The 23,839-nt window shown below is 41.8% G+C and overlaps 1 protein-coding gene across 4 annotated transcripts in view; it reads left to right on the plus strand.

The window, feature by feature from the left end:
* Window positions 1-23,839, plus strand: part of atp8a1 (ATPase phospholipid transporting 8A1) — a 119,547-nt gene that overhangs the window by 81,489 nt on the left and 14,219 nt on the right. For all 4 annotated transcript variants that reach the window (XM_010784558.1, XM_010784560.1, XM_010784559.1 and 1 more), the window contains 7 exons: window positions 1,222-1,332; window positions 7,704-7,778; window positions 9,095-9,217; window positions 14,654-14,732; window positions 15,909-15,970; window positions 16,236-16,292; window positions 16,892-16,999. In XM_010784558.1, coding sequence (XP_010782860.1) covers window positions 1,222-1,332; window positions 7,704-7,778; window positions 9,095-9,217; window positions 14,654-14,732; window positions 15,909-15,970; window positions 16,236-16,292; window positions 16,892-16,999 — 615 coding nt within the window. The remainder of the gene's footprint in view (window positions 1-1,221; window positions 1,333-7,703; window positions 7,779-9,094; window positions 9,218-14,653; window positions 14,733-15,908; window positions 15,971-16,235; window positions 16,293-16,891; window positions 17,000-23,839) is intronic.

The following is a 23,839-nucleotide window of genomic DNA, read 5'->3' on the forward strand; positions in this document are numbered from 1 at the left end:
AAGCAACAAGAGCCTGGTTTCTCCACCGCACGCCACTCTGTACATCATGTTTCTATTATAGCACGAGACTATGGCATACCAAATGTTGGCTAAAACACAGAACGCTCTCTGTGCTTCAGCACGCAATTACCATTCGAGAGACTCGGGTTTGTCTTAAGTGCCCTCTTCAATGGGCATGACATGTAAAAGTGCATGTGTTCCAAAGATAGGTGGCCTCTTAGAATCCATTTAGCTTTTTTACCAGCATGTAATTAAATTACACCTCCAGACATCCAATGGTGTTTTCAATATATTGGCGTAATGATACAATAACTTTAATTTGCAGACTTCAAACTGAAATCAATTCTTTGAAGTTGTATAACATGTTTTTCCATTCCTGTACATGGTTTATATTCATGTTCTTGAGAGTTTCAGTAGAGCTCTATGCTGCTGTAGATTATTAGGCAGATTGTTTTAAAGATGTTTTACTTGAAAGCTTGGAGTTATCTGTTAAAGCAAGTGGAGAGTGAAGAGGCTTTGGGCTGAAGCCCCTCTGCTCTCAATCCGTCAGCAGCGCAGGTTTGTGGTAACTGATGTTTGATCCGACCATTCGAGGGGTCAGACCAACTGGGGGTCGTCAATGTGCTGCCATTTAACCGGAACATACTGTGGTGTTGCTGAAAGACAAGAAGAACTTCAAATAAACAAAATAGTGTTTTCCCAAAAATGTAATTTGACTCATCTTACCTCCTACTCTGAGACAGAACCTCTCATACTGTGTGATGGAAAGACGATGCAGTGTAGATCGCCTGCTTCCTTCGAGTCATTAGCTGGCAACATGGATGAGACACTTGCCTCGAGGTTCTGCTCCAATGTAATCACACTTATCAGCCAGAAATTGCAGTGAAATGGTAATTTCACCACAGTCCCTAAACGTTGCCATTATTATTAAACCATTTAACTATTATGCTGAGCCCCAGGAGACTAATACCCCCATATGAACTCCATTTTCAGCAACTCAAAGCTTGATCTTCCAATCTTTAACTTGACATTTCTGGAATGTGTTAGTGAGAGTTTTTGGCCACAATGCCTCATCAGTCCTCTCTGCTGCTGGAGGACATAACACTGCTGCTTTCTGATTCACTGTTCCAGCTCTGATCTGTGATTATGAGAAACCATCAGACAGTGTTCTCTACTCAGACTTTTGTTATTCATTTATCTTGTCATTTTCCTCCCACACAGTTCAAATACTTGAAGAACCTGCTGCTCGTCCATGGAGCCTGGAATTACAACCGTGTAGCCAAGTGCATCCTCTACTGCTTCTACAAGAATATTGTCCTCTACATCATTGAGGTAAGTCTCGCACAGCAGCTCCAAAGGCTCTGAATGCAAAGCATTGAGATGTTTCCCCATGACATGATTAGGTGTAAAGGCAAAGGTTTCTTGTTAGAGTTTCCATGTTTGTATTTCTGCTGACTGGCCCTTCACACTACCTGCCAGTTGGTGCAGATCCTGGGCCAATAGTTTGAGTTTTGAATCACAAGACAGAAAATACCGAAACACACTCAAAGACGCACACTCACACTAATGAAGGGGAAAAACTAAACCTACGTAACTGGAAGTCTGCCTTTCCCAAAACCTTGCCAGTTATTGGATCCTTGGAATATTAATCCACCGAATTCACCTGCATAATCATGGAGCCATGCTAGCAGCGCTACCCCTGTCCATTGCTGCCCTCGGATTACATTATTAGTAGGATATTATTTTGTACTGTGTTGAATGGACATGCTACCAAATAAAATGCAGATGGTTAAATGGAAATCACAGTTTTTTTCACTTTAAATATATGTTAATTTTGCAAACGGTTTAGATTTGATTAGTATTAAATATTAGATTTACTTTATGAATCCCAATTAGATTGTTTCTTTTGTCATAGCAACATGTACACAAGGCATTGCACATGAATTAAACATCAACACTAAATATATACATATCAACAGTGCATATTATATATCTAGAGAGTGTCTATATCAAATGCACGATATAAATATACTGAATTTAAGTCAGTAAACACTATGATGGGCCATCCTACTACTAACAAAGAATGGTTTTCCAAGGTTTAGGTAGAACACAAAACCTCAAATATGACAATGATTTCACATTGAACGATGGATTTCTAGGGAATGCCATTAACATGATGTTAAGACAATCAATTAAAACATCGTACTGCACTGAGGATCCATGGATGGTACTTCACACGGACAATTATGAGCAGGCAATAAATGTGTCTTCATAGCACCCAGCTCCACTGTGTATATTGTACATCAATGGCCGATGGTTACGGGGGTTCAAACACATGGTGCTCCCAACATTGTTCTGTTGCTGTGCGGTAGTTTTGATAGCCTTTGACAGATACCAGAGCCAGTACTGATTGCCGGTTCAGAGCCATAACCAAGAATGGGCAGACAGTTTAAGTGCTTCCTATCAGCAGCAGCTTTATCATAGGGAGTGCTCCGATGTTTTGATCATCTGGCCGTACACTTCACTGACGGATACAGCTTGGCTTTGCATCCTCTTAAGAAATCCCTACTGAGTGTATGTCCCACAACAATATATATCAGGGTTTCACATACTGTACACTGTTTTACTGCATGTCATCAGCATACCTTGCAAAGCTGGAAGCATATGCTTATAAGAATAAAATGTTGATTACATAGAAAGTTTATTGTCCACAGTGGGGATATTTGTGTTTAGCTTTACCAAACTGCCCACAATACAAACAAAAACAAATGGGGTAAGAAATTAGGAAAAGATTATAGAGAAAATGAAAAAATTATTGCTAATTTTAAGAAATAACCCCCCCTACACACACACACACACACACACACACACACACACACACACACACACACACACACACACACATACTCTCTTCTTATGTACTTGGGGGGCCCCGGTAGCCATATAAAGCAATGGATTTACACACTGAAATGAGCACAATTCATAAGTGCTCCCTGACCCTTCTTTTCCCTTATGGTTTTAAAGGTCCTATGTCTTGGCCATTTCTACTGATCATAATTCCATTGTTGAGGTATACTAAAATACATTTATATTGTGCAATTTTCCAAACTCATACAAGTTTCTCATACAGCATCTCTGTATAGTATGTGTATTCACTCTCTGTCCTAAACGGATTGCTGGAGCTCCTTCCCCCCCCTCTCCCTGTGAGCCCAGTGGCCGTCTGCGACACACAGCGAAACCCAGCGCGAAACACACACACACCCGCAGCCTGGCTGGGAGTTTGTGTGTGTGCCCAGGCTGAGTTCTGCGGTGTCTCACCGACCCCACACCAGTGTGTGTCCCGCTCCTCGCAGCAGCGAGCCTCGCAACGTCCCCCCGAGTTTGTTTGTGTGTGTGAGGAAGTCCGCGGATTTGTCCAAACTTAACGGCTCCGCGGACGTGACGTCACTATACCCGAAATACGTCACTATACCCAAGAAGTAAACAATGGAAAAAGAGTATCTCCAACGAGGCATTCTGGGCAGCATATAGGTATTTTCTGTGTTAGAGTTTTACTCGCTACAGGGTGTACTTTGAGGGTTTGTGACTAAGCTACATAAAACACAAGGGGACGGGTAATAAGCAGAAAAGCATGACATGGGACCTTTAACACATCAGCACCAAATAACCTGTCTTGGAAATATGAGCACTTTAAAATTCTCTTTTGTTCATCCTCTCTCTGTAACATTTGACCTCTGGTCTCACTCTAACTTATATGCCATGGAGAATCAGTAGACTACTCTTTAAATTCCAGCATGTCTGGCTTATTGTGACCTGAAGTAAAACAGGGCAGTCGCTCCCTTTCAGGTTATAACTGCAGTTATGGGAACTGCAACTGTTTGATCATGCTACCCTTTTCCAGATAAGGTTACATTTGCAGATCCAAAATAAAATTAGATTTGCAGCCAATTTAATTTTCTGTCAGCAAAAACATTACTTAAGACATTTCATCTGTGCACGAATGTCGAATTCATAAATGTTCGGCCCTGTTTTTAACCACGTTAAAAGGTGGCACAACATCTTATGTTTATATTGAATAAATTCAAGACTGCCTTCCAGTTTTCTATTCAAAATGTCCACAACCTTTATAAAACATTCAAATATTTTGCAATACTTATTCTATGATTTTTTGTTTTTCCAAATACAGCTTCTCTTTGAAAAACATCACAATACTCTTTTCAAAGCAGGTGTTTCCCTACAATTTAAACTTAACATCAATAGTTCTGTCTGCAGGGCGAGCTTCTTTCTAGCACAGCTTTTGTTGCTCTCTGAAAACATAACCCCCCTTCCCCCATGCTCTGCGCTCCTTCAGGGGATTGAAGTAGATAATAGGACATTTCTCCACTTTAAGGCTGCTTCAATATTTCAAACGTCCCTGTTTTGTAAGACCCTGACATCTAACACACCAGCAACCTCAGGGTATGGGTATAAAGCTGCATTTGTTGCACTAATAGGTTTACTTGTGTGCTTCCATGTTTTTCTCGTCGACTCCCAGGCTACCCTGCAAGTAGAAAAGGAAGGATGTCGACGGGAATTTTAACTTTTTTTGTTCGCAGCACCATTGTCTGGTACAGTGTGTGTTACAATTTGAATACCAGGACTGGGAGACTCTGTGTTCAAGCCTCTTTTCGTCTCCCTCTCCTTCCACTGGGTCTTTGGTTCTTTTTAGGAGACATGGAGTAGGAGGGTGAAAGATTCCACAGCTATTGTTGAAGACGGGAACTAAGTCTGAGACTCTTAGAATAGTTGTATGATCATTCAGGGTCTATTCTGTCTCTGAGGTTTAATAGTGAGTCACAATGTAAGGTGACTATGAGTGACTGACAGCTTGAACTGCCTCAGTGTTTCTTTTGGATTTCCCCATGCTGTTGATTATGGTTTGTGTTCCTTTTTCCTTATCAGTTAGAGAATACTTTAACCATGATCACGCTTGAAAGATTGACTTATTTCACTAATTGCAAAACATCGTTATCTTTACTCTTTTTAAACAATGTGTCCCAGAGCTTCAAGCCGAATTCATAACCCTTTTTCTTTTTTTACATAATACGCAATTAACGTAAGAACAGAATTAAAAAAAATAATGAATTTCAGTCACATTTAAGCTAAGAGACCTCTCCAGAAGAAGCCATAGCAACTTTATTCAAATGACCGATCCAGCTGGCCACTCATGTTTGATTGACACATTGCCAGGGTGCGACAGAGGGGGCTGATGGACAAGTGGCATTTATGAGGCAATTACATGAAAGCTCATTCAGTGCGGCTCAGAGTTGCTGAGCTTGCCGACCATTGCACACTGAATAAAGCCACAGAGGCCGTGTCTGGCATTGTGAGACAGCTTGTGTTTGTAGCTCCACATATTTCCAGCATATTTATCAGCTCCCTCTTTATATCGCTTGACATTCTTTGCTTGCTTTGTGTATGAATTCCATTTGCAATTCTCTGTACCAAGCTTAAGAGTATCTGGGCTCACATTGTTAAGGACAAATGTCACGCTCCCCCCACCCTCCAACCCATTGCCACTTTTAGACAAGCCCGCAGAGCTGTGAAGCAGCTCATGGAATCAGTGATTTTTGATTCGCTTATGAATATGCACGAAGTCTTCTTATCGGCAAGCCGCGGCCCAATCCCCCTTTTCTGAATCCCGCTTCCCTCCATTGCTGTTTTCATGATGTTCAGTCGGGGAGAGAGGCCAGCCACACCCCTTCGCTGAGTGGCACTCAATGAGGAGAAGAAAAGGGGAAGAAAATCCTGCCTGGTACTTCCCCTAATGAGCAAATCAATGCATCTGTCCCTCAAGAGATGGGAGAGGGAGAAAGAGACAGGAGCTATTGGGACCCCAAGGACCAGGCCAAAACACTCACACAGAGGCAGTTACCACATGCAATGAATAGGAGCCTTTTTTAACTTAGCACAACAATATATCAGCCCAGAGCTCCTCATTGGGCAGAGCTGTAATTAATTCAGCAGTTTGACCTACTCGCTAGCTTCTCGTTACCGTTGCTTGAGCCACGCTAATGGTTGAACCTGCCTCATGGCTGGGGCTTCATCTTAACATTACCCATAGCAACGGCATCTGAATGTATTTCCTGCAAGCCAAGATCCCAAAACACCTAAAAACTATTCTTGCACTGCCAACAGATGTACTGTACATCCTGTGATTCTCATGTTAACAGAGCCACATGGTCCCAGTTTTGGGTGAACATCCCACGTGAATTTAAAAACAGGACCCCTCACATAAAAGAAACAACATCATGGTAGAGTGCACCTGATGGAGAGCAGGCTTGGATCTGTGAGGGGTGGGTGTGGCAGAGAGGGGAGATGAAGGGCAGGGTCTGGGGGCAAACACAGGCCTCGTCTATAGGCACCCACCCCCCCCAAACCTCACCAAGGGAATGAAGGGTGGGTGGGGGGGAGGGAGCGGGACAGACATTTGTTTTCATGCATATGCTTACTCGATTAAATAGGAAGGGCCAGTTGCAGATTGGTATTGGTCATGTAGAGAGTGGCAGCGGGCGGGTGGGGCCCTCACATAGGCTTTGTCCCAATTTGAGAATTTGTAGCAGTTCATGCCTTCATAATGAAGTTAAATGAAGCGAGGAAATGCTTGCTTGGCCATGGCAAAAACACAGCACCCCTGATGTTTCCTTGACCGATCTGGCGTGAGTAATATGCTGGTTCTGGACCGCGAAGTGTCAAACTTTGATTAACTGTCAGCATACCAGTAGTGCAGAATGTGTCAGACAAATGCATTTAAAAACAAATTACCATTTTTATAGACTAGATACTCTATCCTAACTTCTCTACTTGCTTTAAATATAGTTTATTTACAATACCTGGCTTGTGTCCTGATCTAAGAGGCATTGTTTTGTTCAGATAAGTATAACTAATCAGGCAATGTGATAAGACTCGTCTCCACCCAACATATGGTTTACATTACTTCTGTCTCACTCTCCTGACACAATATATCACAGTCTCCATCCTTCAGAGTCCTACAGCCCAGACTCTGCTCCTATAACTAACCTCGTCTGTCACCCACTTGTCTTCAGGTAGATCAAGGAGGAAAATAGTGGGCTTGATATATGTCTGTAGTTAATCCAGTAGGCAGTTTGTATCATGGAGGTGGCATCTGGAGGTCTAGGCTTTCCCACTCTCATTCTTTTTCTTATTTGCTCTATTCTGGCCCCACTCTGCTTTATCTGAATTTGAAACCTGGCTAACTTAAACTAATGGCACGTTGATCACAGGTCAGCACTTCAAACAAACCCGCATTTGATTTAGGATAATTTCCATTTTTCTGTTTTTTTTTTTATTGACATGAAATCTAATGAAAAAGCCGATTGTCTGTATTTAAAATGAGCTGGTCTCACCATCACTATCAATAATGGAAAGCATAATGTCTACTGAAATTCAAAATACTACAGAGATGTGTTGTTTACAGCATCTTGTGGAGACTGCAGTATTGAATTCATGACTAAGTGCCTCACCGATTAATATTACACTAATGGGAAGGGGAGATAAACCATCGTAGTTGTCTTTGTGTTTTAATAAAAAATATTAAGTGTTTGATATAAAATCTATTTTAGAGCTGTCATTATATGAATCTGTTTCTACACCATTGGTTCATCTGTTCTTATTGCTTCTTCTTGTGATTTTGTCTCCCTTAGATCTGGTTTGCATTTGTCAATGGTTTCTCAGGCCAGATCCTATTTGAACGCTGGTGCATCGGCTTATACAATGTGGTAAGTGCTAATAAAATTAACTCTCTAATGGGTCCTTTTTTAACCCAAAGCTCTCTGGAAAAACACAGATTTGTGGTTGTGAACCTTAAACTGATCCCTTTATTACGTGACTTTGTCATCAACATCTTTAATACGTTTCCCATTATTTATGACCTGTTGTCAAGACCATATTCCCTCTGTGCCCTGAACTATGTACTGAATACGAAAGAACAACAGATTTGCTTGCTCTAAAGTGTGTCGTTAGTAAGGCCAGCTACGTTTGAATGATAAAAAGAATAGGAAAGAGTGGGCTGCTGATGAAGGGCGTCCCACAGGGCTTTATAATAGGACCACTCCTAATGAACTCATATTTCATATCTGACATGAATTAAGTAGAACTCAAACATGTGCATCTGCAAGTCTAAAATGTAATACCATGCCGTTAAGTCCATAAGGAGTTGATATGTAACTTTAAACTGTTTATTAAAATCAACTCGATTCAATCAACAAACAAAAAATCAGAGACGTGTGAAGTGAAATTGCATCACATTCCTGATCGGTCTCAAAAGGAAGTAATTTATGGGAGGGACAAACTGTCAAGTGAGAAGGATATTTCCACAGCTTTGACTCTCACATTCATTTCATAATAAACCATCAGCTTAGATCCAGTACTGTATTTGGGGGGTGGGAAGAGGGTTACTTTATCCAAAACTGAGGGAATTCCTCCGCCTCAGTGGGAGTCTGTCGGAGGCAGTGGGCTGAATCCGCCTCTCAATGGAGATCTTCCTGCGCCTGGCTCTGAATAAGAAAGGAGGCCAGTGGAGCATGTCCTGTGACCCGCTGGTCCTGCAGACTGAGGCCTGTAGACTCCCACTCCAGATGGGGCTTCAGGGAACTCACACCAACTGACCCACTGAGCCCCCAGCTACACAATACCATCACTCCTCTCTCAGCAGCTGCAATACAGAACAACATTACAACACCACTAAGAAATTACACTTTAGCCAAGCCTAAATACCTGCTTCTAAGTCAAGGGTATCACAGATGTTCATTGGGTTTTGCATATGAAAAGACGTGAAGCATGACAAACCGAAATAAGAAACCCTTAAGGGTTATAAGGTCAATGGTCTCCAATAATTTAAAATAAAGAATGTGGAATGTGGAGAACAAATTGAAGCAAATTCTCCTATAAATGTAACATATGGAGAGGGTGGCAGCTATGAAGACAGGTGAAATTGCAAAGTGATTTAAGTTATTGGTTACATAGATATGTTTCTTTTAATACCTTTTACTTTTTACCACTAATGTTTCCTCATGTGTGTGCTTTTCTTTGACAGATCTTCACTGCTTTGCCTCCTCTCACTCTGGGAATATTTGAGCGTTCCTGCAGGAAAGAAAACATGCTGAAATACCCAGAACTCTACAAAACCTCCCAGAATGCAATGGGCTTTAATACCAAGGTAACACTTGTTTATCAACTTTATTTGTGCACAACCAGATTTTAAATATTATTATAACTGTTGTCCTTTTGTTGCAGTATTTTGTTATATTTATACCTGCTCCATTTAGATAAAGTAATATCATTACTTGATATGGATTTCTAACATTTCTATAAATCTAGTGCAATATTGGCAGTGTTCCTTCACTTGTAAGGAACTTGTATTCAGTTAATATTTTGTATTTCTGCTAACGTGCTTTGGTGCTTTTAGTCTGCGAGCAACATTACCAGCCATTTTGGTAATTTTATTCAGCTCATCTAGTGTAATCAAACACTCCATTTTCATATTAAATATAATACTATATCATATAACAATATTCTAAAACTGAGAATTCATTTTGTGCTCTGCCACACAAATGAGAAGGTCAAATGTGCGAGCTCTTACGACCAATTAAGATCAAATGAATGACAGAAGAGGTTCGTGTCGTGTTGTTTTGAGGACGCGTCTCCGGTCCCAGTGACCTGGCAGCTGTAGTCAGTGGGTCTCCAGTCCGACCCTGGTTTGGCCTGGCTTGACCTATTCTGTCTGGTAGCTGGGGCTGTCCGTTAGCTTTCCCCCCGCTGGTAATAAAGATGTCTCCTCTTTCGCCCTGGACCCACAGGCGTGGTGACCTGGTTAGCACAGCATGGAGGTGGATTAAATACGGATTGGCCATGGCGTTCAGGAGCAGGGAAGGTCAGATGAGTTGGGGGATGCAGCAGAAATAATCGAAGGAAGGAGGGAATAGAGAGAGTGTGCTGTCATTGTGTGACAGCGTTTGTCGCGGAAAATTATGCAATTTGTTTAAGTAAGGCCGTTTTTTGTTCTCAGAGCAAGGCTGTCAGATTGAGTTTAACCCATGTCGGACCACACTGAATGTGTGAATTGTGTTTCCATCTTCAGTTTAATGAGCAGTGACAACTTAATTGCTTAAAAAATGACAGTTTTTCTAATCAAACCAGTTTAAAAAAGGAGACGGCTAGCCCATTTCAACCTGCCGAAAAGCCAAATCCTTCATATTCATCCAAAAAAAAAAATAATTTGAATGTTTCCTGACACCAATGTAAACAGCGGCAATGATATACTGATTAATAGCTTAGTTTATTAACAACAAAAACATTTCAGTCACTTTTTTTTTATAAACACAGAAGCAATTTAAACACACCACCCTGGACTGAAAGTCTTTATTGGGCTTTTTTACTATAGAACAGCCGTAGAGACAAAAAAGGAGGCGAGGGGCATCAAAATGCAGGAAAGGCCCACAGGTTGGGTTGGAGCTCAGGTCCCTGCTGTAAGTAGCCTTTGAACAAGGGGCACCTGGTGAGCTTTCGGGCCCCCGGCTGTGGGAAATTAGTCGAATTACAAAAAAAGAAACCTTTCAGATTTTAACTCACTTATGACAAATGAACACAATCAAGGTAATTAGTTGAGTAAATGTAATCAAATCCACTCTTAGTTATGGCCCGGATTGTGTTTCATAATTAGAGAAAGATGACCAAATGGAGGTCCTTTGGTGTCAAAAAGGACACACTTTACACAAAATAAGAGCTATGGTTTTTCTGTGGATACATTATCTTCATGTATAAGTTAAACAGACAGACATTTGTCCTCACAACGGCTCATTAAATCGTCCCCTTTTTTAGTTAAATTCTAAAGTAGGATTGATTTTCCCTTCATTAATATTGTTGAAGACTTCATTACTTCTCATTGCCAAATAAGGGTCTGAAAAATGTGTCTGAAGCAAATGAACCTCAATTTACTTTGAGACACATTTTCCAAGTCCCATAAATGATGACTCGGCCAGGTCAGCAGGTTGTTTTTGCTGGCTTGTCCACTCTTTTCCCGAGATATTTTCCTTGCAGCTGGCCCGAGGCGAGGCGAGAAAATCCAGCAGGAATTTGGCCCCTCGAAGCCTGTCTTTCTGCACGCCTGGCTCTTTTGTACACAACAGATACTGTCTTTGTGAATTAAAGCTGCTTGTGTTGAGGTGGGAGAAGGGAGTGACTGAGGGTGTTAAAAACTCAAGGCGTGTCTTTAACTATGCCACCCATTCACTTTTAATTACATATACCTGACACTTGAGTCACTCCAATAAACCCTGACCCCCTCTTGATGTAGTTGTAGTCATTTCAGCAGTTTACTAGCAATTATCACCTCTTATACTGCATTCTTCCCTCTGTTTTACTCTTTTATTTCTTCCTCTGAGCTCCCTTCTTATGGTGCTTTTCCACTGCTGGGCCTCGCACGTTTTCTTTTGCTTTTCCACTAGGGGTAGTTCCGGCTCAGGGCTTTTTTCTGGCCCTCCAAAATCGAGGTTCTTACCGGGCCAACAACTGGGCTGCATATGCTAAACTGGTGACGTAAACACTCTCGACTGTTGAATGGTCAGAGAGAATCGCTGGCAAGGGGGCTACAACCACAACAAAATGAACATATTTTACCGTGATTTAAATGTAATACACGTTTCAAAATGATGCCGAAGTAACAACATACTGATACTGGTTAGTAAAAACCATGAATTAATGCTTTGACAAGTCTGCAGACAAACGGCAGGCGAAAAACCTGAATGGAGATCGGCTAAGCTAACGTTGTATATGCTCCGACTGTCCACACTCACAACAACGGCCTACAGACATAAATATACCAGCGACTGTATTCGCCATGACACAGACAGTCTGTGGTTTGTACTTGTTTAACTTTTGTCTAGTTTCTGAACAGATATGAGGAGCTGTGGGCTCTGAGTGCTAACAGCTAACAGCTGATGTTGGTTTTGTGGTTTGCATTGAAGATGACGTCACGGCTCCACCTACACTGCGTTACTATAGTTACTGCCCCAGCTACTAAACTGTAACGGCCCGTCCACACAGCAGCGTTAAAAAAATCTTGAAAATCTTGGAGGTGGGCGTGTCTGAAAGCTTGGGGATTTTTTGCGACCAACAACCAATCACATGAATCTCCCGCCCCCGAAATACAAAGCAAAAAACCCCGGGGATTTTATGCGAGCATATATATAAACTCCCCAAACAGGTGAAAACCTACCAGTTTCACCCACTGTCTCTGCCACCTCCCTCCATGCCTGGTTCCTCCGGTTTGTATCCCAGTAAATAGTTACTGGTCGTAAAGAACCAGGTGATTTGCTACCGTAATTTCTCGTTTGGAATATGAGGAAATGAACTGCGGTCTGGCTCTCCCAGCTTGCACGCGGTTTGATTGGCTAGCGCTTGTACTGTCAGATTTGCATAAACGGGATTTGATTGGCCGACGCTTCCACCTCAGCTTCAAAAGTTGAACATTGCTCAACTTTTGAATCCTGGAAATCCTGGAAATCTTCGCTTTGCTTCCCCACAATGCAGTTCGGCAAAAAGCGAGGCAAAGTGACGTCACCCCATTCAAAGTCAATGGGCAGAAGCGTTGGAAGATTTTTTTAACGCTGCTGTGTAGACGGGCCGTAATGGAAACGCAGCATAAAGTGAGCCTGGCCTACCAAGGCCTAACTATACCGTACTAAGCCGTGCGAGGCCCTGCAGTGGAAAAGCGCCATTACTGAACTGGCTCTAAAAGAAAAAGGAAGGAGTGGGCAGTATTGAAAATATTTGGTTCGATATTAATTACCAGCTTTTTTGCCTCAATTAGTACTTCCACAAAGGTCGGAATATCTACAGGACAGACTGCGCATTCATTCGGAGGGGACCCCTGGTAACTTGCTGGGATGCACAAAAAGAAAGAGAGCAGGGTGAAAGGGAGGATCCCACTGTGACAAATGATTATGAACATGTATTGATTTCATTAGCATTCATTATTGAGGAAAGAAACGACTTTGTTTGCGTCCCTGCAGTGTTTGGGAATGGGACAGTTGAGGAGGAGGAGGGCGAGAGAGAGCAGAGCCTGTCAACAGTAGGCTAATGGGCATAAACGTGATTGTAACATTAGTGATCATTTAATCCACAATTGAGATAAAGTGGTGGGGGTTGGTTTAGGCCACTCTTCACTCAGTGGGTTCTGTGTACATAGTGGGAGGGTGAGGTAATCCTGGGGGGGAGTTGGGAGGAGGAAGGGGGGGTGGCTGCTATGGGACTTTGTTTGGTCGATAGCAAAGGTGAGTAGGTCGAGCCACAGAGGCTAAGGTGTATTACAAAGACTCACAGTTTGGAAGAAGACTTCTCCTTCACTGTACCCTCTCCTTCCTTTCTTCTCTTGTTTCACCATTTTGGAATCACCCCAAAGTCCAAAGCCGTTCTATTAGTTATTTTAAAATGACTCAAACCTGCAAAAATCCCAAGAAATGTTGACTCTCAGTGTGTCTTTCTTACGTGTCTCAAATAAGCTGTGTTTTATGTTTTACTGACAGATTTGCTGAAGTTGTTGAAAAGAGTGTTTATAAGAAAGCGAGCCTTTAACTTGTCTGCCAAGAACCGATGATTAAAAAGAGGCCAGAGATTAAAATGTAATGTTTTTTCAGTTTTTATTTTTCCTCCTTTATCCATTCACTCTCTGGGTTTGAAGAATTCTCAGCTCTCAGGGGCAACAGCGTCGTCTGGGTCAGCACAGGGAGGAAAAGGGGGCATAAATGTGGAGCCGTTTTTGGCAGAATAGATTTCACGGCTGTTTCATGCTACATCGCCCATTTGTGTTTTGTTTGGCTCTGGTGTTGCATAAAGTACATTTGAAACAAGGTGGTTTTGGAGTGGGAGTATTGACTCATCCAAAGTCTGCATGCTTGCACACACAGACACACACGCAGACTGTGGTCCACACTACGATTTTCCAGGCCCTTAATAATTACCATGAAAACAGTTTAATCTCTGTCAGGCCTGTCAGTCTCGCTGTGTGTGTTTCTAGACTGATTTCTGCTTGTTTAAACACTCCTGTCATTTATTTCTACACCAGTTAAAATCCTTACATGAAAGAGCCAAAGCCTTATGAAATGTAATGAGAGGAAACCCTCACACTAGCAGCACATATATCAAAGTTGCATAACGTTCTTATCGTCGAGGTGAGGACGTGTATTTTGCAGTTTCTTATGCTCGCTGCGTTTTTTCTTTGATTCTGTGGAAAAAATAAGTTAAAACCTGCACACTGACATTGTCCTATTGCCTTTCATTACTCGTACACACACTCAGCGGCCTCTCTCTCCCCCATAACACACACAGAGGATATACAACGTGTCTGTCAGCGGGGTGGCCATTCAGTGAGGAGGCCCCGACAAAACCGCCACTTAGCCTAGCGCTGGGCTGCCACAAAGGGTCCGGGTCAGGGGTCACTTGGAAGGCTGGAGCTCCCCACACCCTTTTCTCATGCTTTTTTCTCTCTGTCTCCCTCTCTCTTCTTTGAAACTCCTGCCGCCTCCAACCCCCCACCCCTCCCTTCCTCCCCTCTGCCTCCTTCGCCTCCATCCTTCTCCCCTCTTTTTTTTTGCAGGTCTTCTGGGCCCATTGTCTGAACGGCCTCTTCCACTCCGTCATCCTCTTCTGGATCCCCCTTAAAGCCTTCCAGCATGGTAAGTAGCTCCCAGAGACTCCGCCAAGGCCCTCGGTGGACTCTGGATGGAGAGGGAGGATAGTCAAACACACATACTTTGTCTTAATTAGTTCTCTCTTCAACTGCCCGCTCATGAATTACAAACATCTGTGTGCTCCGGCAAGAGCTACACACACTAACAGGCATTTATTCATGTATACACACAAACGAGCTGATGAAATGCTTTTGGACTCAGTTATTTGCACTTATTTATTTTTTCAAACTGTCAATCGATTGTCAGGTGTTTTATCCAAATAGCTATCCGTCGTTTTGCACGATGATAGTCAAATGAATTCTTGATAACTTTATTTATCTGTTTAAGGTCAATTGTGCATGTTTGTGCACATTAAGATGCAGGTTTCAGGGTGCGAGTGCAGAGAGAATAGGGATCTTTGAGCCGGTAAGTCTTGGCCGGCCGCAGGACCACACAAGCCTGTGCCTGCTCTCCAAACAAAGGCGCCAAGCTCCTTCACTCTGACTGACAGGCTGTCAGCAAAGCCTCAGCGCACACAAGACATGTGACCAGCCGGAAGTAAAGGGAACGGGAGCCTCTCTTTCTTTCTTTACTGGCCGTCGTACACTGCTGATGTTTTAGTTTTAGCCTCAACCCACGTGGGCAGTTTGAAGCTAGTTTAATGTGTAGGTAATCTTCATTTTATTAATTTAGGAAATTCCTCTAACCCCTGTTTAAGAGATTTGGTCCTGTTTAGGTTGGAACCAGATTTAATTGCAGGATAAATATCCATTTTGTCAGAAAAACAGTCATGTTCTTTATATTTCAGCAACGTATTAGCCAGGACATTTATTTCTGACCAAGATTAATGCACACCAATTTAGTCTTACTGATGGATTTTCACGGATACACTCCTTCCTTCTAGTTGGAAAGACCGAAATTGGCATTCCAGCCTCTCTCAAAGGGCGGTAATGGAAGCAGCATTTGCCTGTGGTTTTAACTTCACACTCCCGTGTCTGCCTTAAATCCAAGTCTCTAATGGGGCATTTTACACCAGAGTTCACACTGAGATGTACTAAAGTAATAACCTACATGCCTGGCTGTTTACTCTTTGGATCACCTAATGGAACTCTGCATGAAACCCAAGAGCTGAAAAGAGACAGCTTTGACCCTAAAAGCTTCTGTTGTTGATTTTCTTCACAGATACTGTGTTTGGCAACGGAAGAACTCCAGACTATCTCCTCTTAGGCAACATGGTTTACACAGTAAGTGCACCAATCTTCTTGACAGGCGCTGTTTCTGTGTTAAACGGTTTAGTCTCTGAGCCAAGTGTCATCCCATTTGTGTGAATCAACATCAATGTAACTGCCTTTTCTTCTGCCTTTTACTTTGTCGGCCAATTCTTTTACTCCACAGTATCACAAATATGTATTTAATGTACATTCTAACATGTGTGATGAACTTACCATGACTGGTTTTAGTATTGCAGAGGGACTTGGTGTAATGTCAGTGTGATTTGTGTCTTTACAGTTTGTGGTCATCACAGTTTGTCTTAAAGCCGGCCTCGAGACCTCGTCCTGGACCATGGTAGGCTGATGGCTCTATCCTTTCTCTCTAAACTTCTGCCCACTCTTTCCAGTTCCTTCACTTTATATGACCGCTGATACTTGTGACGTTTTTACATCCTTGCATTTCCCACTGAGCCTGTAACTGTAAACTCTGAGACATATGCTTAGATCTGATCTGCACATGAGTTACATGACTCAATAATACACTGTAAATATATACTTATCAAGAGTAAAAAGTTATATATCTATAGAATACACAATATCAAATATAAAGAATTCAGTTAGAATACACTTTAAAAGACCAAACTTATACGACCAATATATAAAAATAGGATATTTTAGTCATTATACAATTGTGCAAAGTAGTTGTAGTTATTTTTTATTTATTGAAATGTAACAAAGTAGAGTGTGAATGTAATATGTGCAAATTGTGAAGGGATACTGAGAAAATAATAAAAAGATTGCAGTCTAGTCAAAACTTCTCCAAGTTGCTAAAAGCCACTCATTGTAAAGCATATCATTTTGTATAAACATTTGAATACAGCTCAAATCTGCTGTAAATTAACTCAGTTTAAATCATTTCTGTTTCCTTACTGTCCTCTGACTCTCCGCCCACAGTTCAGTCACATCGCCATCTGGGGGAGCATCGGCCTGTGGGTGGTGTTTTTCACTATCTACTCCTCCCTGTGGCCCCTCATCCCTCTGGCTCCCGACATGTCAGGAGAGGTAAGCACCCACATGCTTACACACACACACACACACACACACACACACACACACACACACACACACACACACACACACACACACACACACACACACACTGTCTCACAGCAACAACTTCCTCTGGTGCTGAAGAAACTGCTGATATGATCGTCTATCACTGACTGACCTGCAGCGCCTCATATTTCATTTTCTGCTGCAGACACATGCTGGTGGGAACATTTCTGAGTTAAACTTGACACAGGTCTTTGTAAGGAGAGCCAGATGGGTGTTAACTGTCAGACCTCTGGCTTGTGTTGCATAATGACTTAATTGGGCCAATTAGCCCAGTGTTTGCATTACTCTGCTCTCCCTCGGCTCTGAGTATCCGCAGGTGACATTGAAACAGTGAAGCAGTCTGGAAGCTAAGCAAATAGAGGATTTGGTATACACACACGCTGATGTCTTAGAAATCTTCCCAGCAATCACCAGGATCAGAATTTGAGTTTAAGATGCACTTAAAAACTAATGAAATGTTAATAAAAGATCAACAAAAAAAGCCACCTCTACTTCTTTACACTGTTTACTTGTTTGAGTTGTTGTTTACATGTGAATGGGACTACTGTCTCTCTGGGTCTCCACAGGTGGTTAATGAGAGCCTATTAACCACAGGTGACGTTTCCCAGTGCATTCTGGGGAGCAGAGTGAGGCATCTTTTCATTAGGGAACAAGAACACAGCAGGAGGCTGCTCAAAGAAAAAGGCTGGCACCACACAGCATGCCGAGGAAGAAAAATATCCGTCCATCAGGGATTCTGTTTGTGTGTGTGTCCTGTTTGAGATAATGCTCCTGGCATTTGGGGATTCAGTGAATGTGTAGATTGTAACAGTTCACTGCAGGGTTAGGGCTTTCGGGAGTTCAGTACGTTTCACCATTTCTGGCTACGACTGCTCCTATTAGATGAGATAATCCAAATGTCAGACATAATTGTAAAAGGATTTGAAACCTAGTTGGGAATATGCCTAACGGCAGCTCACTAGAGAGATATTTTTCTGGGATATCTTGTATGAAAAACTCATGTATTATTAAGTTCTAACTAAATAACAGTGCAGTATTCACTATGCAAATAGGTGTTTATGTAAAGACCTAAATTAGACATGATAAACCACAACAATGTACAGCCTTATGCAGACAGAATTTTACAAAAAAACATGTGCGCAGTGATGATCAGGTACATTTCTATTGGCTATAGAAACACTCTTTAAGTTCAGAAGTTCAACATCTTGGAAAATATGCTCATCCACAGAGTTAAGAAGTTAATGAGTCTTTTATATGCCTCTTCAAAACAAGTAGACGGCTAGTAGATGGTTCCTTGAGCATTGCATGAAGAGTGGAAACAGGCTGTGGTAACATAATCTGCTTGCTACAGTATAATATGTTTATTAATGAGCTTTAAATGTGCAGGGCTGTTACTTTTGGACACAGCCTGACTAGCTGTGTCCAGGCTTTGAGATAAGCTAACCAGCTGCTGACTGTTGTTTCATATTTACTATTCAGCCACTATTCATGCAAGTTAGTTTTTCCTATGATTTCAAACTATTCATTTGAAGTCCACACTTAGGTAAATGTCTTAAACTTCTTATCAAACTTGCTGTTTGAATCCTTTTAAAGAGCTGTCAGTGCCGATTTGGGACAGAAGAGGTAACGGAATACAAAATTCTGTGTTTACAATGCAGGTGTTGCTGTATGTCTAATTGTATACACTTCCAGCATTTTAAGTCAATGACGGCTGGGCACTTAAATGACAGAACTTACTATACATGCACAGACATTGACACACACACACACACACGCACGCACGCACGCACACAGGGGCGGTGGGTACATTAGCTTCACTCTACCCCCTGTTTGTGAAGCCTGGTGCTTTCATCCATGTCCTGCAGCACTTGACTGAAGACAGTAATGGTGTCCTGTGGGCAGTTGGTAACCCTACGCCCCTGCCCCAACTCAGGGATGCCAGTACATCATCAAACAGGGACACATCTCTCCGAAACCTGAGAAGGCATCAGAGACCTTGTGGCCTCTGAAGAGCAGGATAACTCTGAACCCTGATGCAGCCTCACATACTTCACTCCGGCCTCCTGGATGTGTACTTGAATCTTCAAATATTTGTGTGCTCTTAGTCCTTCTATCTATTTTTTGCATCAGCTTTTTCCTCTTTGTTCTCTTCATGCTCATCTTCTCCCCCACTGCCAATCGAAAAACCGCCCGAGGGCCAACAACATGACAGACACCAGAACTCCTTTCTCCTCCTGTTTCTGCTCTCACTCACTACCCTGATCAGCGCCTTTAACAAGAGACGTTAAGCAGTGCGGAGCTTCATGTGAACGCATTCATCAATGTCAGGCTAAATATTCTTTGGACGATTGACAGGACAGGTGCAGGATCTCTCCACAAAAATAATCACACTGTTCTTTTCACAGGTACTCCCAGAACTGGCTCATCCCGCTTGCACCTCGTAAAAGTCTGACACATTTATCAAAAGGAAATATGAGATTATTCTGCTCTAACCGTGTAATCTGCCACGCTAAGCGGCTTAGCTTCACCTCAGGAGATGTCTCTTGTAGACGTTGTCATACTGACCTGCTGTCTGCTGAATTGCCTCTTCTATCAACACAGCTGCCTGCCGTACAGTTTATCCCTCTCTCGCGTTGCTTCTCACATACACATTTTGCCCTTTTCCAATTTTTGCTGTGAGTTTGGAGCAGCTTTCAATCAAACTCAAGTTCTTGGTCATGGTTTTTACACTCTGAAAGTGTGCATCAGATTCTTCTACAGTTACATCTCGGTGATAAGAAACCCTTTCTCCGATAAAACAATCTTTTATCAAGAAGTTTGTTGATGTGAAGCGTGCCAGGAATACACTCGGGGCTATCTATGTCAGCCTGTGGGGAATTGATGAGATTAAGAGCAGGAATGAAAACATTTCTAGAGAAACAGATCAAATTATTAGTTTACAGGCATTTTGAAAGAATGGTTTATACTCGGATTTATTTCGTTTAGCTTTAGTTGAGTTTAAAAAGCTTAGTGAAACAAGCACAGGAATCCATCACAATGTGCCTCGTTTCAACAAAAATCTCATGTATCTTCACTTATCCATCTGCCACTGGGTTGAAAGTCTATTTTCTGGCTGGATGTGTCTTTTTATCCAGAGTCAGGAATGATAGAGGTGAGAGAATTATAATTGAAAAGTTGACACCATTTTGGAGCTTCATCCATCTAGGTTTCAATTGCTTGGTTTGGTCAATTTGTTAAGTAAATTATAGTGAACACAGACGTAATTTATTACAATGTGCAGCATGTAACATGATGTGCTGCTTGTAGGGAGTCAGTTGCCAAATTATAAAGTCCTCAGGTTCTGTAATTCTTGTCAAGAAGCCACACATGTAAGTCTGATTTATGTCTCGTATCCTTTCACCGCTCTGGTTGCACTCCATAAAGTATCATGGCAGTATTTTGCAAGTTTTGGTCCATTGTTTTTTTGTGTTTTATTACCCTCCAGGCAGTTACTGGTTTGGAACCGTCTTAAAGAGAAACTTGAAACTCAGCTAAAGACAAGTAATCCATCAAAGTGCTTCACTAAAGACATCTTTAGTTGTCAACAGGTTTTATTATAGTTGAATGCCGTGCACCTTAAAGGGCTGGGTTAGATAACAAATGATGAATTCATGTGCTGCCAATATTTCCTAAAACATCAAACAGCCTTTTAGTGACGGATACTTTTCTCTTCATGTAGTCTTTCAAATGAATGATCTAAAGAAATTGATATGAATTCTGAAATTGTTGACCTTCAGCAGGCAGCACTACTCCTCTTCGAGAGAACAAAAAGTTCCAGATTTATAAACTTGTGAAAGACCCAGTGATGGATTTACTGACCCCTGTTCATCACTGCTGTTGACTTAGTCCCTCCGTGGTACTTGTGGAATCCTATTGGTCCTTCTTTCAGACCCATGAGCGTGTCCTATGGGAGGATTTTTTTTAAACTCTTGTACCCAGAACTGTTCAGCCTCCCCTGGATAATGATTGATAAACAACAGAACACATGGTGGGTGTAATAACTGGACATGGTGTACACTATAAGTGAGAAAAACAGGTTTAATATGCTGTACAAATACTGTAAATCACATGTGTGTAGTTGTGGCTGTCGAGTTAGAGGTATGTAGGTAAAACCTTTTTTTCTCTGTTTTCATAGTGGACGTCTTGCTGTCTTTGTTAGGCGACACACAGAGAGCATGGAGTGGTTGAAAGACCCCGCTGAGAAAGTCCTTGCTTGTTTTACACATTGACCTCTTCAGGGGTGGTTATTGGCTGATTTGTCTCTGCCGATGACATTTGGGGAATTTGTGGATTTGCCTTGTCCAAGCAAAGCTGCTTTTTTGCCCTTTTCTTTGCTTTCTTACGCATTTCTGCTTTTAATGCTCTTTTCTTTTACTGAGCATGCTTGTTTCTTTCAACCTCAGTCATCTGGTCTGGCTAGACTGTGCTGTGTTTGCTATTGATCAAAAAGAAGCTTAGTATTCACAGAAATGTCCAAGGATTGCAGCCCTATTTAGCTAAATGTTTGGTTTCACCTCCAATTTCCCTCCTCTTCTTGAGACCAGCGTTAACAGTGTTGTCTGGGTTAAGCCAGCTAAATTCAGCCAAGTGGATAATCAACATGACTAGATGCAGACCAAAGTCAAGTCTGAGACAGGATTCAGCGGAGACTCTCAGTTGACCTAATAAAAAAGTTTGTACAAAGAAGCTCTGTGCATTCAGGAAGCGAATGTTTGAATATTAGCGTCAAAGGAATACAGCTGCGTAAGTGTTATAAAGTACTTTTTTCTTAAGTCTAACTGGCTGAAACCAGAGCATACTAAAGATGGGGTGAATTACCTTTACATTTACAATGGCAGGCAGGAACATCATTTAAACTGCTGAGTCTACAGGCTTTCTTAAACATGACCAGCACATGTGTGAGCTTCCCTTGATCATGTGTTAGTGGAAAAGGAAAACAATAAACATTTGGTATGGTCTTCGTATCCTTCCACATACTTCTAAAGGAGGATCATTCAATTAAATTCTATCAATTCAATCTATGTTCTTCCTTCGTACCTTAGATCTTCCCACAGTATACTTACAGTCTAGTGTGTTGGCCACTGAGCAGCTTCCCTTCAGCAGTTAGGGACTACAGTAAGTTGCTTGGTCAATGTCCCACCAGATTTATCCAGGAGTTGAAAGGTTAGATATTCACCTCTCTCTATTTTATTTTTATTTTTTAAAAGGTACCATGAGCAGCATTTGCTAGTTGTGGATTGTTTTAATAAGACCACATCCTAGAGGAAGCTACAGCAATCTTGGCCTTTTTTTATTTTGGCAGACAAAGCACTGAAAATGCTTTGTGTCCGCCAAGTAAGTAGCTTCCTTTTTGGATGCGGTTTTATGATCTTGAACTTGGTCACAGCGTCTTTATAGAGGCTGACGACCAGAAAGCTCCCAATCACAGTAAAATATAAAAACCAGGCAGAGGGCAGGGTCTCTAGAGACGCAGATTTAGAGGGATATCTTCATTGCTTCACCTTTTTTAAATGCGGTAGTTGGGTAGTAGAAATAGACAGGAATAATGGGTAAAGAGACTTGAATGCTATTCTTTTTTAACCAATAGGCCACCAATAATCTGACCTCTCTAACCTCTTGACCACCAAGTCCACCATTTTGAAAGGAGTAGAGACACTAAGAAACATCTAACATCAGTTTATAAGTCATTTTGTGTGTGTACATAAGCACATATGATTCTTTCTGTCCGCTAGTGTTGTGTCTAGTCCGTCTGTCTCTCTGTGTGTGTGTGTGGCCACGGGGGGGTCAGTGGCCTGTGAAAACACACCCCTCCATGCCAGCGGACACTACTGTCTGTCCAGCCAGACAAGTTTATTAGTTTGTCCTAAAAATACAGCCCCGCTCCTCGGACCCCTCTCACCCCGTGCCGCTCCCAGGGGGCCCCTGGTATGAAGCATTGCTCGCATCCACCAACAGTTTTGGCCCTGCTCGTAGTCCTGGAGCCCGCCCAGATGCCTGGAGACAAACATGTGTTGATTGTAATTGGATAGATTTGTTTGTATATTTAAGCATTGACGTCAAATAGAGGTACTAACTATGAATTATGCAGCTTTTTTAGGTCTAGTTTTTCTTTCAAAGCTGTTACTTATGTTAATGTATTTCTATTTCACAGTTAAGTTATAATAAGTTATTGTACCAAATGTAATTGTGTGATAAACTTGAGGTTTAAAGTATCAGTCCTGTATACAGTATACATCGTTTTGGGCCCAGAGGTATGCACAGGGATATGAATATGGTTTATAGTTTTAACTTGTTAAAGACTGAGATGGTTTATTTTTCAAGCTCTCTTGACTTTGATTTACTATGCTCGGTATACATCCCTGGTTTATTTTCAAAAGACTCTCAAGACAAGTTAAACGCTCCCATTAAAATGCATGATACATTAGATGAAAACGAAAATAATTAAACTGCCTCACGACAAAAAGAAAACAGTAAATGTTTCCACGGCTGCGTAATTTCAGAAATTGACATGAAAATATCCCGTGCTTCGATGCAATTTTCCCCTCATCTCATTCATTTTCGGCCTCCGGGGCGAGACAGAGAGGCTCTATTCATCAGAGTCCCATCTCAAACTGTAGGAAAAAAAATACTTTTTGATTTCCTTTCATTTGGGGTTTCCTCTTCCCCCAGTGTTTTGTCAGACATCAAAGTCAATTTGCAGGTAATGGCGAACAGATTAGCTAATTTGAGCAAACCTGGAGCTTTGAT

This window comes from Notothenia coriiceps, unplaced genomic scaffold (assembly GCF_000735185.1).
Source record: "Notothenia coriiceps isolate Sejong01 unplaced genomic scaffold, NC01 NC01_scaffold00026422, whole genome shotgun sequence".
In the NCBI taxonomy this organism is placed as follows: Eukaryota; Metazoa; Chordata; class Actinopteri; order Perciformes; family Nototheniidae; genus Notothenia; species Notothenia coriiceps.